We start from the raw sequence: 15,752 nt of genomic DNA on the forward strand, positions 1-15,752 counted from the left end.
TTCTGTGTCAGGCTTATTTCACTTAGCATACTGTCCTGCAGGTCCATCCATATTGTAGCAAATGGCAGGATTTCCTTCTCATTTTAAAGTTGAGTAATAGTCCACTGTATGTATATACATTTTCTTTATCCATTCATCCACTGTTGTGCATTTAGGTTGTTGCCATATCTTGGCTACCGTGAATAATGCTGCAGGGAATCTGGGGGTGCAGGTATCTCTCTTCGAGATGGATACTTATCATAGGAATTGTTATATACATAGATTCTACATTAATCCTCACGGCAAGACTGTGTGTTCTTTTTTTTTTTTTTTTTTTTAAGATTTTATTTATTCGACAGAGATAGAGACAGCCAGCGAGAGAGGGAACACAAGCAGGGGGAGTGGGAGAGGAAGAAGCAGGCTCCTAGCGGAGGAGCCTGATGTGGGGCTCGATCCCAGAACGCCAGGATCACGCCCTGAGCCGAAGGCAGACGCTTAACCGCTGTGCCACCCAGGCATCCAAGACTGTGTGTTCTTAATGTTTGTATTCCCAATACCTGCTAGAGCAGATCTGGGCCAAAGTGGGCAGTCAATAAACATTTGATGGGTGAAGTAATATAGGTGAATATTTCTTAAAAAAAAAAGATTATTTGAGAGAAAGAGAACATGCAAGCGGGGTGGGGAAAGAACAGAGAGAGAGGGAGAAGCAGACTCCCTGCTGAGAGGGGAGCCTGCCATGGGGCTTGTTCCCAGGACCCTGAGATCATGACCTGAGCCGAAGGCAGACGTTTAACTGACTAAGCCACCCCGTCGCCCCTGTAGGTGAATATTTCTAGTTGTTCCCAACCATTTCATTCCACTTTATTTTTATGCTCTTCATTTTTAGTTTAGTTCTTAGTGTTGGTTCTAACATGCTTTTTCAGGAGCACCTCTTTACGTATAGATTCGTCTTTTGAATTTTAGTGATTCTCACTACCGAACAATGCTTTTAATCATGTGATGGTTAAAAATTTCCCCAGCAACCTCAGGACCAGGCTCATTGATGTGTATTTTGTTTTTGTTTCTCTCAACATCTAGATTATGTGTTTTCTAAGGGTTCAGTTGAAATCATTTGATATTGAACCATTTTTAAACTAATGGTGACATATTGAAAAGAAGATTATGTGGGCAAGACATAATGATTATAATTAAGTGACAGAGAAAATACCAAGTGCACGGAAAGCTGAAAAATGCAGCGGAGAAGTGTAGATAGATTATGGAGACAAAAGCCCCTGTAGTTGAAAATTATATATTTAGTCACAGAATCTGCCCCAACTAAATGCCAAAGTATTTTTGTTGGAGGAGAGAGCTAGTAAGGGGGATTGTTCCATATATATATATATATATATGGAACTTCTAGTTGCCAGGCCTGTTGGCCTGATGAGCTGTTGACATCAGGGAAGTCAGAAGGGTCCTATTTAAGTCACAAGCAAGCAATTCTTTACAACTTTTCCTTTTATTTGGAGGAAAAAGAATTGTTCATGCTTCTTTAATTGCAGTGAGCAGGCCTCCAGCTGAGACTTTTTTTTTTTTTTTTTCAATGCTGGTTTTGCTGTTGCTTATGCTGGGGTGACAAGCCAGGCGGAGGGCTGGGGTGAGAGGTTCAAAGGGTAAGCAAATCAAGCACTTCCTTCTCTGCACTGGCTGGAAGGAAATAAGGAAGCTACGGAATATGCTGAAAACCCAATCTAAGGTTTTTCAGTGAGAGATGTGGGGAGTAGAATGCATGGGGCTTGGAGTCAGATGAACCTCTGTGAATCCTGTCTCTACCCTTCTTAATTTGTGCAATTTTATCCTTAGTTTCCTTGCCTTAGATCAGGGGGAAGGTCTTGCAGGTTTGAATTATAGGATGAAATTGGACAACGTATGAAGTTTCTAGCACTGGGCTTGGTGTATGTGTGCGTGTCACAAACATCATTAGTGTTTTCCAGCCTGAGCTAGGGAGGGCTCTGCTGGCCGGGTTACATCCTGTCCTGAGGCTACGAGAGCTAAGGCACATAGCCAGGGTTTGACCTTTGCAAGTCATTTTTTCCCCCTGAATTTGATATTCATTTTCTCATCAAATTTAGTCTTTAACATAACAATTATGTGTGGAGAGGTAAAATCCTCCATTCTGGTTAGAAAGTGTTTTAGAAAACATTTATTAATCAAACCCAGCTTCAGAATGTCAGGAGGCTTTAGTGTGTCTTATTTTGGCAACCATATTTTTACAGGATGAAACAGATGGAATACACAGAATTTTTTTTTAATGAATTTAGCTCAAGATCTTACTACACATTGCAATTTGTCTATAAATGAAAGGCTCTGAGAATTTCTGAAATTAATCTTTGGAGAAAATAAATCAGTCAAAATTCCCATTCCTAAATAGGTGGTCGAGGGAGCCGTTGTAAGTACGTTTGGTTGGAATAAGACCCATTATCAAATTTTATGAGAGAATCTTAATGGCCTTTTAATTACGTGCAGTCTCCTTCTCATATGCTTTATCCTATTTTTGGTACATTATCCTTCCTTCCTTCACCTTTTTTTTTTTTTTTTAAGATTTTATTTATTTATTTGACAGGATAGAGACAGCCAGCGAGAGAGGGAACACAAGCAGGGGGAGTGGGAGAGGAAGAAGCAGGCTCCCAGTGGAGCAGGGAGCCCGATGCAGGGCTCGATCCCAGGACCCTGGGATCAGGCCCCGAGCCGAAGGCAGACACTTAATGACTGAGCCACCAGGTGCCCCGCCTTCACCTTCTCTTACAAAAGTTAGAGTAGCCCATTAAATAACACATCCTGTGCTTACAGCTTTGGAAGCAAGCAACCATGTCTAATTCTGGCTATAAGGAATAAGGGGCCTTTGGGGAAGGATTATGGTACAGCTCACAGATCAGCAGGAAGGGCTGGAGGACGAGCCTTCAGAAGGAGAAGGGGCAGGGAGACTTGGGGAGGCACAGTGGGTAGGCACTCATAGACTTTCTATGATGTTTCAGTGCCAGCAACCATTAGCCTCTGTGTATCTTCAGCCACGCTTCGAGGTCCTGACAATCTTTCTGGCCCCCATTAGTTAGGTGCTTTGTGCCAGTGGCTCAGTAAATTTCATCGAGGGGGTTAGGAGCTAGAGGCTGGGGGACTGATTTTGAATGGGACAGCTGCTTGTACTAGGCGGACCTATGCAAGGATGTTTGGTTTAGGTGGCCATCATGTCACATATATTGCAACCTTTTATTTTTTTACCCCAGTTTTATTTCCCACTTGAGTTTGAGGACATAGTTTAGCGTGTGTGTGTGTGCCGGGGAACACTCTTTTTTTTCTTTTGAATTGATGTTATATAAGCATTTCTCAGAAACTGCAACACTATATTCCTTGAATTAATTTTAGTAGTATGACCCCAAGACTCCCTGTTATATGGTGTTAACGATGGCTTTAGAGTCATTCGTGGGGACACTGAAGGCTGACAAGGCCTCTTAATATAAGTGAGCCTTGGGGACAGTCCCCATTACCTGTCTGAATCCCCATTTTTTCACTGGTAAAGTGGACTTGATATCACATATGTTACGAAGGTATACTGAGATTTTTATGATAATATACATGTGAGGCTTGGCATTAGGAATATGTTTATCCCCAGCCCTTCTTCGTATTTTGATTTTAAATGTTACAAACATGATTTTTTTTTTTTTTTTACTTTAGAGTAATGGGATGAACTTACAAAATGATGGGAAGTGGTGCCTTGTTATCTATTCTCTCTCTCTCTCTCTCTCTATATATATATATGAATATATATGAGATCGTTGTCCTGGAAATTAACAGTTTTTTAGACAGACTAATGGAACCTCATTTTAAGGTATGACTGTCCAGGATATAATCCTCCCTTTTCTTTTCCCAGTTCATTCTTCCCATCTCTGCAGTCTACACTCTGGCTAGAGTTGTGTAAGTGTTTCATCAGGCAGCTGCAGTGCAGTGGCTTAAGAGCACAAGGTCCCAAGTTCGTGTCCTGTTTCCTCCATCTGCTGTGGGCTGGCCACGGCTGATTAACAAACCTCTTTAACACACAGTTACCAATTTAAACACCGAAGAGGACAGTAACATTTCTGTAATGAGGGTTTTGAAGAGTAAATGGAATGATGCACTTAAAAATTAACACAATGCCTGGCTCATTAATCCTCAACATATTTTAGTTCTTGTGGTTATAATTGTTATATATATTATTATACATGAGAGGAAATATACTAAAAAATGCATATATAGAATGGTGAATATATATAGTATGGTGTTTGGATAACATCTGACTTCAATTTTAGATTCTTGAAGGGATCAGAGCCCTCTTCTAGATTGCTAGATAGATCTTTCCTAGGACTGGGTGATTATTGCTGTAGTTCTATTTGTATTTAAAATGTCTTTGTTATGGTCCAAAAGCAATTTAAAATCTAGTTTATATTAATAAAGTTAGAATACAGTCAGTTAAGTGTCTGACTCTTGGTTTCCACTCAGGTCATGATCTCAGCGCCCCGAGATGGAGCCCCGCATCGGGCTCCCCGCTCCTCACTGAGCTTGAGATTCTCTCTCTCTCTCTGCTCTTCCCCCCGCCATGCACATGCTCTCTAAAATAAGTAAATATATCTTTAAAAAACACCTCATGAGGACTTATTTTGTGGTATACATTTATAAAAACCTGTTTTACTCAAAATTTTTAGCAAGAACAGCATGTCAGGTAAAAAATCCTAATCAACACCAATTGAGCTGCAATATCGGCTACCAAATTATTGTTATACCCCTCTTGAGGTATTTTTTGATTTTCCTCAATTTATTATCTTACTATGCTTTGTTATATATCTAACAGATAATTCTTTGATATTTTAAGGATATTGTTTGATATTTTGTAATCTGAAACACATCCCTTGCTTTCCAGACAGAACAAAATAAAGGAGTAGCCATGCACTAGGTTTGGCGAGATTGCATTTTATTCTAGGACTTTTGACTATATTTTGAAGTAGTTAATTGATAGCATTAGAATTAGGCCAAGTAAAAATGTGTTTTTCTGAAGAGAGAACCTGTCTTCCCCTTATTCACTGCTTCTTTTTCCCTTCTCTATTGGCAGAAAAAATTAGAATAATACTGTCTTAATAATAAATTCAAATGTATTCAGTTTTAGAAAGAATAATGAACTTGTTGGAATGTTTTTGTACCTCTTTCTATCAACCCATCCATACATGATATATTTCCAGATTTTATCGGCAGTTTTGTACTGTTATTCAGATGTCTTGAATGACATTTTAAGGTACAGTGACATGCATTCTAGGATCTAACATGCTGCCATTTCTGGCTTTTTTTCTCCTCCAGTGTCTGTATTTATGCTGAAAGTGCAGGTGAATGACATCATCAGTCGCCAGTACCTGAGTCAAGCAGTTGTAGAAGTGTTTGTAAACTACACGAAAACAAACTCCACAGTAACTAAAAACAATGGAGCAGTGTTGATAAAAGTACCCTATAAACTGGGGCTCAGCTTAACCATTATTGCTCACAAGGATGGCTACGTGCTGACACCTCTGCCTTGGAAGACTGGAAAAATGCCAAGTAAGCACTTACAGTGTTTTGCCTTTACTAAATGTAAATGATTTTTGTTTGTTTTTTTCTTCTTTTGTTCTGGTAAACTGAAAATGAGAAAACCTATGTGAAGTCAATACAGAGAGGTTAGAAGGAGCGCCAGTTTGAGAAAACAGGTTTTTATTTATTTATTTTTCCTACAGAGGTTTGAAGGAATCCTGAGCTCTTGGGCTCTGCTCAGGTACAAAGCTTGTCTACAGGTGGCGGAGGGGGCTTGGCCTGCCCAGAGGGTCAGCCCGAAGCAGGGCGGCCAGATGAGGAAAGGATGCTCTCAAAAGAGGAGACAAAAAGTTTAGATTTATGTGCTGAATAATAAGGCAGTTATTACAGATTCTTGAGTACAATAACTGTAAGTTGTTTGGAAACTGAGTTTACTTAACAGTGTATGACGTTTAGGCCAAAAGCAGGGCTAAAATAGATTCAGGGAGCCTCGCTAAAAAGCTGTGGTTGTGTTCCTGGTGGTGGTAACAGCAGCCTGATGCAAGAGAGGGGATGAAAAGAAGGTGAGTACCAGAGGCATACTGAGGAACCAGTCGGTAGTTACTGTAATCATTTCACAATATATACACATATCAAATCATCACGCATACCTTAAGCTTACACCGTCATGTCAGTTACATCTCAATAAATCTGAGGAAAAAAAATAATGATAGGACTTACTGTGACTGGATATTGGGAAGGACAGGCCCTACCAGATACTAGAATGCAAGTCTGCCTGATTACAAGTGTGATACATGAGGTAGTCAGTCTTTGTCTTTTTTTTTAAATTGTGGTGGTTCTTATTAGAATTTAGATACTTCCTTTGGTTTTGCATTAAACATTTGAATTCTTGAACCACTGTTCAAGTTTAGAATGAGAAAGAAAATGAAAAATTAATTAGATAAACTAAGATTCATGTGAATGAGATTTAATGAAATCATGACTCAAAAATCTGAATGGGGTATGTCCGAGGTGAATTCATGGTCTTACATGCTTTAGGTTTTTTTTTTTTTTTAAAGACAGAAATAAAGCACAATTATTCACTAAATAAAAATTAGAAGAATCATGAAAGAAACCAAAAGTAAGATGGGAAAAAGGAAATAAAGATGAAAGTAGATGAATGTTAATTAGAAAACAAGAGATAATTGACAAAATGCTAGTTCTTTGAAATAAAATTACACCAGCATCTGGCTAATCTAAATAGGCAAGTAAAAGGAGAAAATGAAAAAATATATAAAATCTTAAAAATCATAAAAATGTTCTATATCAAATTTGATGGCAATAATCTTTTAAAGCCTAATAAACAATTTTGTGATACTATAAATGACTGTTGATTTTAGATGAGATAGACTAATAGCCGTGGATAAAACGTTCTGGGTAAAAATAGCTTGATTCAAAGGCTATTTAAAAAAGGTACTCCGAATCATTTTATAAAACCAGTGCAGCCTTGATTCTGAGACCTAGCAAAATGATGCAAAGTTACCTGCTGTCCTATGTGCGCTCTCTCATGCAAGTACTCCTCTATAGACCAACCTTACTTATAACTCTAAATACAAAGATCCTAAGCAGAACAGTAAAAAAGAATTTCACCATTATTTAAATGTCACTTAAGACCAAGTAGGGTTTTTCTTCTTTGCAGGATTATAAGGATGTCAAATGTGTCACTCTATTAATTTTACATATTTTATTAGAACATATTAGAACTACCAGATAACATTGACGACTGTCTGAAATGCATTTTATAAGCTCACCATCTGTGCCTAACTAAGAACAAGCTCCATAAAAACGAGGACCACAAAGATCTCCTTAACATGGTAAATATCTTAAAATCATACTAACTATAAAATATTAGAGGTGATCCTATTAAAGTAAGAAACTGAACACAGATGTCCATATTATTTTACATTATAGAAGTTCTTATCAGAGCAAAAATGTATCAACAGACCAAAAAAGGGGAATAGCTATTAGAAAGAATCAAAACATTTAGTATTTCCAGTTATCATATCCCTGGAAAATTACAAAGCATGAATCTTAAAATGCTCAAAATTAATGGAATTTGGCAGAATTACTGAGTGTGGAATAAGTGTTGGTACAAATCAATACATATTCTTGTAAAACAGAAGTAGCCAGTGGTTACAGAAAATAATGAAATCCCTCTCAGAACAACAAGGACAAGCAAAATATGCAGGGAAACCTAAAAAAAAAAAAAAAAAAAAAGTGTGAACTAACCATGTGTTGGGGGAAATAAAACTACCAAATGTTACTTATAGACCTTAAAAAAACCTAAAAACTAAAACCCTGGATAAATGGCAAAACATTATATTTCTTTAGAAAGCCTGAATATTGTGAAGATTTCAATTCTTCTAATTTATAGATTTAATCCATTAAAAATAACCTGGCAGAATAATCCTCAGAGAATAAATGTAAAAATACCTGGAAATCACTTTCCAGGTATGAAAAGGCAATTTGCCATTTTAAGTAACCAAAATATTGTATAGCTCCTCAATTAAAACTGTGTGATACCCTGGTACAAATCAGATACTAGCATGTATAAGAAACTGTAATCTATGCTAAGGCAGCATTATGAATCAGCGAGAAAAGGCTGAGTATTCATAAGCAGTGTTCGGATGTGTTGGTTAACTATCTGGCGTAAATGAATTTGGATTCATATTACAGATACATTGCTCATAGAGTTCAAATGTGGAAAATCAAATCCTATTAAATACAAGAAAATTTAAAAAACTATCTAATTTTTTTTATTAGGATAGTCTGCTTAAACTTAAAAGTAATGAAAGAGGTCATAAAAAGTAGATTTCACTATTTAAAAAAAATATACCATATGGTGACTATAGTTAATAATACGGTATTGCATATTTGAAAGCTGCTAAGAGAGGAGATCTTAAAAGTTCTTATCACAGGGAAAAATGTAACTATGTACGGTGGTGGATATTAACTAGACTTATGTGGTGATTATTTTGCAATATATACAAATATTGAATCATGTTATAACCTGAAGCTAATAAACTATATGTCAATTATATTTCAAGAAATAGGCCTAAGGAAAAACATGAGACAATAAGAAGTAATATATTTTTTAAAGATTTGAGAGCGAGCGAGCGAGAGAGCACACAAGGAGGGGGAGAGGGAGAGGTAGAGAATCTCAAGCAGACTGCACTGAGCACAGAGCCTAACGCGGGGCTCGATCTCACGACCCTGAGATCATGACCTGAGCTAAAACCAAGAGTTGGATGCTTAACCGACTGAACCACCCAGGTGCCCAGGAGGAATATTCTTAATATGCAAATAATTCATACAAATTAGTAAGAAAACACCAAGGCCCTGCCTAAATAAGGTAAATGGACAAAATTATGACTTAGCAATTTTCAAAACAAGAAAAACTAATGATTTGTCACTAAATGTGACAAAATGTTTTATCTTCTTAATAGTCTGATTTGTACACCAAAGACATACACATTTTTTAAATTCTTCACCTTAGAAAAGTTTTTAAAGTGCATAGTCAGTGTTGACAAAGTGAGGTATGCTGAGCACTCTCGACCGTGGCTGGTGGGAGTACAAGTCCGTGAAATGATCTGGGTAACAATTTTGAAATATGTGTGTTAGAAGTCTTCAAAATCTTCATAACCTTTGACCAGTATTCCACTGCTAGGAATCTGTCCTAAAAATAGACAAATAACTGAAGTTGACAGATATTCATATACAAGGATGTTGATTCAAATATTTTTTGCAATAACAGTGAAAATGAAAACAATCTAAGTATCTGTTAGTACAGTGGTTCAGTAAGTCTTGATACTTCAATAAATGAAATATGTAGCCTTGAAAATGCCAGGAAAAGTTTCTGTTGAGGGACAGAAATGCTTATGATATTACCTTAAATGAAAAAGCAGGGTAAAAATATTCTGTATATATTATACTATTTAAAAAAATCACAGGAAAAAGTCCAGGAAGAGTGTACTGACATATTAATAGTTATTGTCTTTGTGGTAGGATTGCAATGACCATCACTTTCTTGTTCTTCTTTTATTTCTCCACTTTTCCAGAGTGGATATTCATCCCTTTTATAATGAGAAGTATGTTGTCAGTGAAAGGAAATGTACATATAAGTTTTAGTGAAGTTCAGAAGATTCTCCTCAGGTTTTATAACCTTAAGCTGTCAGGGCTGTCCCGGTTTTAAGCTACCTGTGACTGAGAGAGTAACCAAATATGGGAAAGTGCCCTAATTATTACCATCTCAAGGTCTAAGCTGCTACCCCAACACTTTCTCCCCAATCTAATAAAGCCATTAATTAGTCTGTTAAGGTATTCTGAACTGAAATTCCACTTTAGTCTGGTAGTTTACTTTTCCTAGTGTAGGAAAAAGGTATATTTCATTTTATATCCATTCATATCTTTTTGTGTTTTTGTGTTTTATTCTCTATTTCCTTTACAGCTCTTTGAAATATCTTAAAACATGCAAATCTGTTTTTATCCTGTCCTAAGTGATTTAGGGATATTATATTATTTCTATTAATTTCAAATACTTACACTGGATAGAGGAGAGCTATCAAATGAGAACTCACTTTTAGTAAGTTTATTTGATCTGTTCTTGCTTATAAAATGGTCTTTTGTTCCTGCTTCTTCTGATCTGGAAATAATGTAGTTATCTTTCAGGTCATCTGCACTTACGCCACCAGGTGCTGAAGGCGCCTTTCTCGTGTAGGCAGGTCTGGCTCCTGTATTACTGCCCGTGGCTGCCTGTGATCAGTTGTTCCATTATGTGTCCAGCTGTTTCCTGCTCTGCCAGCTCAGCGTCTGGCAAACCATCCTGTGTGAGGAAGAGCATGGCACCCTTATGCAGGAAGTTGAGAGAACGAGCAGGCAGTGGATGTAGTCTCTAGCTCAGAGAACCTTCTACTGTGGAGCCAAGATATTTCTTTCTAATGATCTAAAAAAATAACAAGTAACCATTGTATAGAGAAAATAGCGGAAGATTCTTCAGGATTATTCAAGCATTTAACCTGACCATATATAACTGGGGTTAGAGAACATCATTAGTCACTTTGGTACAAACTACTGGAAATAGGATTAGTAAAATAAAATAGTGATGCCTGACCTTTTTTCTCACTTTATTGTATCCTCTTTTCTCCCCCTCCATCATATTTTATGTTTATTTTTCCTTGTTATTACAGTTCCGCCCGCCCCCACTTTTTAGGGACTGCTGGAACAGACTATTTACCTAGTTTTTCCCCACATTTAATAAAGTATTTTAATTGTGCTATATTTCACAGTATATTCATCAGTTACACTTTCACTGTTCCCGCAAAGCCAAGCAAATATATGGCTGTTTGAAGACACTGTTTTAATTACCGGAAAATTAGCTGGTAAGTACACCACTTCTCAAAATAAAAACTTAGTGATAATAATCACTTTAATTATGTAACTGTACTTCACTAATGAATCAATGTTGGTTATCACTTGGAAAAAAACCCTAAATTGATCACGGACGATTACTGCTGCTCTTAGTTGATCTTAACTGATTCTCACTTCACTGTCAGAGCACAGTATGGGGTTCTGTGGAGTGGGAATCATTCTTTACCTTTTTAGCACCACCACCACCTCCCACCCCTGCCCGAGTAGGAACATTTGACTTTTGGAAATGTTGCATAGAGATTCTCAACTTCTTTCCAAACACCGTCTCTCCCTGGGCTTTAGTGGTTGGTGAAATTGGGAAAACGTTAGGACTCTCTAATTTGCAGGCACCTTCCTCCCTGCCTCTGGCATCAACCCTGCTGCCGGAGCAGGAAAGGCCTGAGACTGGGTAAGGTCTTTCCTCAGCAGATGGGATTTACCCCACTCGCATATCCCATCGGGAAGAACACAGGAAGACTTATTTTAGGTCTGATTCAAGCCGTGGCCTCCAGTTTCACTTTACCAACCATGAGAAAGACAGTTTCAGCCTTACTTCTTTCCCCCCATCTTCCTTAATAGTCCTTAGGAGAAACCCCAGCATTTTGTCGCGCTCTTACTGCGTACTGTACAAAACCTCTAGTTGACAACAACTTGTTTGCTTTGTATCAAGGAATTAGTGTTTAGGACTGAAGCGTAATAGGAATGACTGGTAGAAGCAGAAAATCTTCAAAGTAGAGTCTAACAAGAGTCATGGTGAAAGAAATTGTGGAAGTTCGTTTTCAGAAGCTATCTTATTTCTAAAGTATTAAAAATATTATTTGGAAAAAAAATTAAACTCGGGCATGATTCATTTTGGAGTCATTTACCGAGGAAAGTAGCAAAATCTCTTACTCTTGAAATCGAATGCATTTAACAGAATCGTGGGCTGCTGAGTTTGCTGTGCATGGCCAAAGGGGCGCACGTGGCATTGTGCGCAGACGGATGACAAATAAATAGGAACTACTGACTGCGGAGAGAGGCTACATTTTATGCTGCTGGGACCTTAATAAAAACAATCCCTCTTCAGCAATTTGTTTTGGTTTTGACACCTTCCTACTCCTTACTGTCCTCTTCAAACCCCATTACAAATTGTCATTTCCTCCAGAATATATGAAGTGGATTAGCGCGGACGCATCCATGTGCCACTCCTTTGTGTTTTACCAAGCAATAGTGAATGCTCATTTGTCTGGAAAATACTGTCTTGGGGCATCTCCAGGAGAACACAGAGCTCTCTTGAGGTCTCACTTCCTTTTACTGCCTCATTTCCGTAAGAGTTGAGCCACTGACAGGGCTAATGAGGAAGGGATGGATGTTTCTGCAGATGTTAAATCCTTCCTTAGAAAATGCCCATCCTCACTTCTCAATGTCCATAAAACGTTTAGATTTTTTCTTCTAGGATTTGATCAGAATGGTGTATGGTTTGTACAATGAAAATGTGTTGGGTCTGCGTGTATTTGTGGCAAAGGGAGCAGGAGAAATTAGAAACTTTAGGAATGTACAAAACCTTAGAGAAGCCCAGCCAGACATTTTACTTAGTGTACATGTTTTCAATTGTAAGAAATTTGGGGCTTCAACATAATTAAAGCAAAAGTTTTTAACTTTGGAAATAGCTTCAAATACAGAAGTAATTTCAAGATACAGAAAAGTTGGAAGAATGAGACAAATAACACGATTCCGTTTGCTTTACTATGTGTATTTACGCTGTGGGTGTGCTTTTTTTTCCCCCTGAACCACCTGAAGGTAAGTTACACGTATCATGGCCTTTTACCTCTAAATACTTAAGCATGCAATTCCTAAGAAAAGGGATATTAAATGGCCATGGCACAGTTCAGCAAAATTATTTTGATAGAATAACTTACCACCCAAATTCCCTTTTTGTCTACTGACACATTTTTTTTTCCACTCCATTTTAGGGTCAGGTATTACATTCAGTTTTCATGTCTCAGCCTCCATTAATCTGAAATTCAAGACACAAAAGAGTAAGATGTAGACAGTATCTGTAAAGTGATCAGACAGAAGGTATAAGATTATTTAAACGATTAATGATTAAATTTAACAACTTAAACAATAATAGAAATGTGTTGTTTTTATTTATATCCCTTATTCTCCAGGTATTATTTTTCTAGCTTCATATGTAAACTATACACTGATTTTGAAAACTATTACATTTTATTATGTACTGTCATGTAACAGGACTTTTAAAATTCTATTATTATGTACTGTCATGTAACAGGACTTTTAAAATTCTAATAATTTAACTGACTGCTTCTGTCTTTATCAGTGGCTTTAAAGTCAAAGCAATAGTTGATGTTTTTGATAAGTTTTAATGATTTAAGAATTGACCCTTGGATTATTAAGAATGCATTAATTAAAGAAGTATCAATATTCTGTATTCTTATTCCCTAAGTTAAAGAAGAGTCAATTAAAAATTATTAACATGAGGATAATATTTACAAATTGAATGCCTGACATTTGTATTGGTTCCGGGCCATTCTGGCATGCGTCATTAACTCTACTCCTGTTACAGAAATGAAACCCCAAGTGAACCATATGGACTAAAATGGTCAGTATGTGGTTCCCTGGAGTGAAAAAAGGGTAAAGAAATTCTGGACAGAAGAATCAAGCAGTTTCTAGGGTAAAGGTGCATTGTGTGACCTAAAGAAAGAAAGATTTCTTATTTATTTCAGTTTTGAATTTAAAATAGTAATTATGAGATGTTAAAGTGTCCTAAGCAATGATGCTCTGCTTAATATGCATTTGTTTTGTCTATTTGTTAATGAGGTTTCCCTTTTCCAGATGCCAAATCTCAACCAAGTGTTCAGTTTTCAAAAGCCTTAATTAAACTACCCGACAACCATCACATTAGCAATGTAACAGGCTATCTTACAGTTCTACAACAATTTTTGAAAGTGGACAATTTCCTGTATACAACTGGAATTACTCTCAATAAATCAGGTATTATCTAATTTTTACATAATCATATTTATAAGAAATAGTACATAAAGCTAGTTATTAAAATATTTATAGGAAATTCTCTTTTATCCAATGAAAGAAAGGTTATACCAGAATATTCTGCATACATTATATCAAGTTAATGGAAAATTTATTTTGCAGGACATATCTATCCAAAGGAGGTAAACAAGGTATAGGAAATAGTAATATGTTGTATAACTTTGCAAGTTAAATATATTGAAAAATGAAAACTTGATTTAAAGAAGTTTATACATATTTTTATAATTTGACCTTCTATTCAATCTTATCAAATTAATTATCAATAATTGTTATAGACATAAAGTTTATGGAAGTTTTTCTTATCAAATATACTTGATATTCCCTATGAGTAAAATTATTAGTAAATATTTTAAAAATATATACTGTTGACCCTTGAAAAATGCAGGGGTTGTCCCTCCCAACTGTTAAAACTTGTATAACTTTTGATTCTCCAAAAACTTAACTATTAATAGCCTACTGTTGACCAGAAGCCTTACCAGTAACAGTCCGTTAAAACATATTTTGTATATGTGTTATATACTCTATTCTTACATTAAGCTAGAGAAAGGAAAATGTTAAGAAAATCATAAGAGAAAATACATTCATAGTGCTGTATCAAAAACTGTCCACATAAGTGGGCCTGCTCAGTTCAAATCCATGTTGCTCAAGGGTCAACTGTATCCCAGATTCAACAGCCTATATGTACACAGGACTGTCGTGACCTAAAAGGTAAGAGGATGATGGAATTTTACATTTTATTTAATACACCCATGAATAAACCCCTGAAATTCTTTCCTCTGTACACCCACATTTGTTCCACCACTTCAGCTACTTGTTGCAACATATAACTGAGCCACTGTTTTTAAAAATCACCTCAGACAATCTGTAATTTTGATGACCTCAGCTGTGTCAAATTTTGGTTAATTTCATTTGGAGAACAGCCAGAAATTAGAGTAATAAATATTTAGATGTTTCAGTTAGGTTTTTTTTTCTTACCTGCTATAGCGATGCTCCAGCAAGATGCCGCTTACTGTTCTGTTACAGGCCTGTTTCCTACTGCACACACCTGCGACTCGGCCTAAGGGCATTCCCTAGTCCAGCATGCAGGGTGGGCCCTCATGAGGGCAAGCTCTCCACTAACAGGAGTACAAAAAAAGTACATATCTGTTCCTTAATATATCCTTTTTTGCCTTCTTCCTTCTTCTCTATACTCCTCCACTCCCTCAGTGGTGGGTACTTCCTTCCCAATTGTTATCTCAAGGTCAGCTTCTTGAAGAAGCCAATCTAGGACACCTGCCAGATTTTTCAGATGTAAGTTATAGGATGCTCAAAATAAAAACATTTACAAGAACAGTACCAGTATACCATATCACAAATGAAGCTAAAGTTGCACTGGAGAGTTTTTATGGATGAGACTCATTAGGCTCAGTGAGAAGAACACATAATATACTCTCCCAGCATTCCTCTACCACCTGCTTTGAGATTATTCATTTAATGTTTCCATTATCCTAAGAATGCTGCTAACATTTTAAAAGTTCTAGAGCAGTGCTGTCAAATGGGAATGTTCTGCTCTATCCAATATGGTAGCTACTAGCGGCATGTGCCTGTTGAGTTCCTGAAGTGTGACTAGTGCATTGAAGAACTAAAGCACTAATTTCCTTTAAATTTAAGTTGCCACATGTTGCTGGTGGCTACTGTATTGGACTGTTTAGTTCTAGAGTTCTGTGAGTTTGAAA

At 36.8% G+C, this 15,752-nt stretch overlaps 1 protein-coding gene across 1 annotated transcript in view; it reads left to right on the top strand.

Annotated features, from left to right (window-relative positions):
* FAM171B (family with sequence similarity 171 member B) overlaps positions 1-15,752 on the top strand; it is a 61,743-nt gene that overhangs the window by 31,016 nt on the left and 14,975 nt on the right. The window contains exons 2-4 of the mRNA XM_045806277.2: positions 5,338-5,571; positions 10,866-10,958; positions 13,822-13,980. Of these exons, the coding sequence (XP_045662233.1) occupies positions 5,338-5,571; positions 10,866-10,958; positions 13,822-13,980 (486 nt within the window). The remainder of the gene's footprint in view (positions 1-5,337; positions 5,572-10,865; positions 10,959-13,821; positions 13,981-15,752) is intronic.

The sequence above is a fragment of the Ursus americanus genome, chromosome 1, assembly GCF_024610735.1.
Source record: "Ursus americanus isolate L20-20 chromosome 1, mUrsAme1.1.p, whole genome shotgun sequence".
Taxonomy (NCBI): Eukaryota; Metazoa; Chordata; class Mammalia; order Carnivora; family Ursidae; genus Ursus; species Ursus americanus.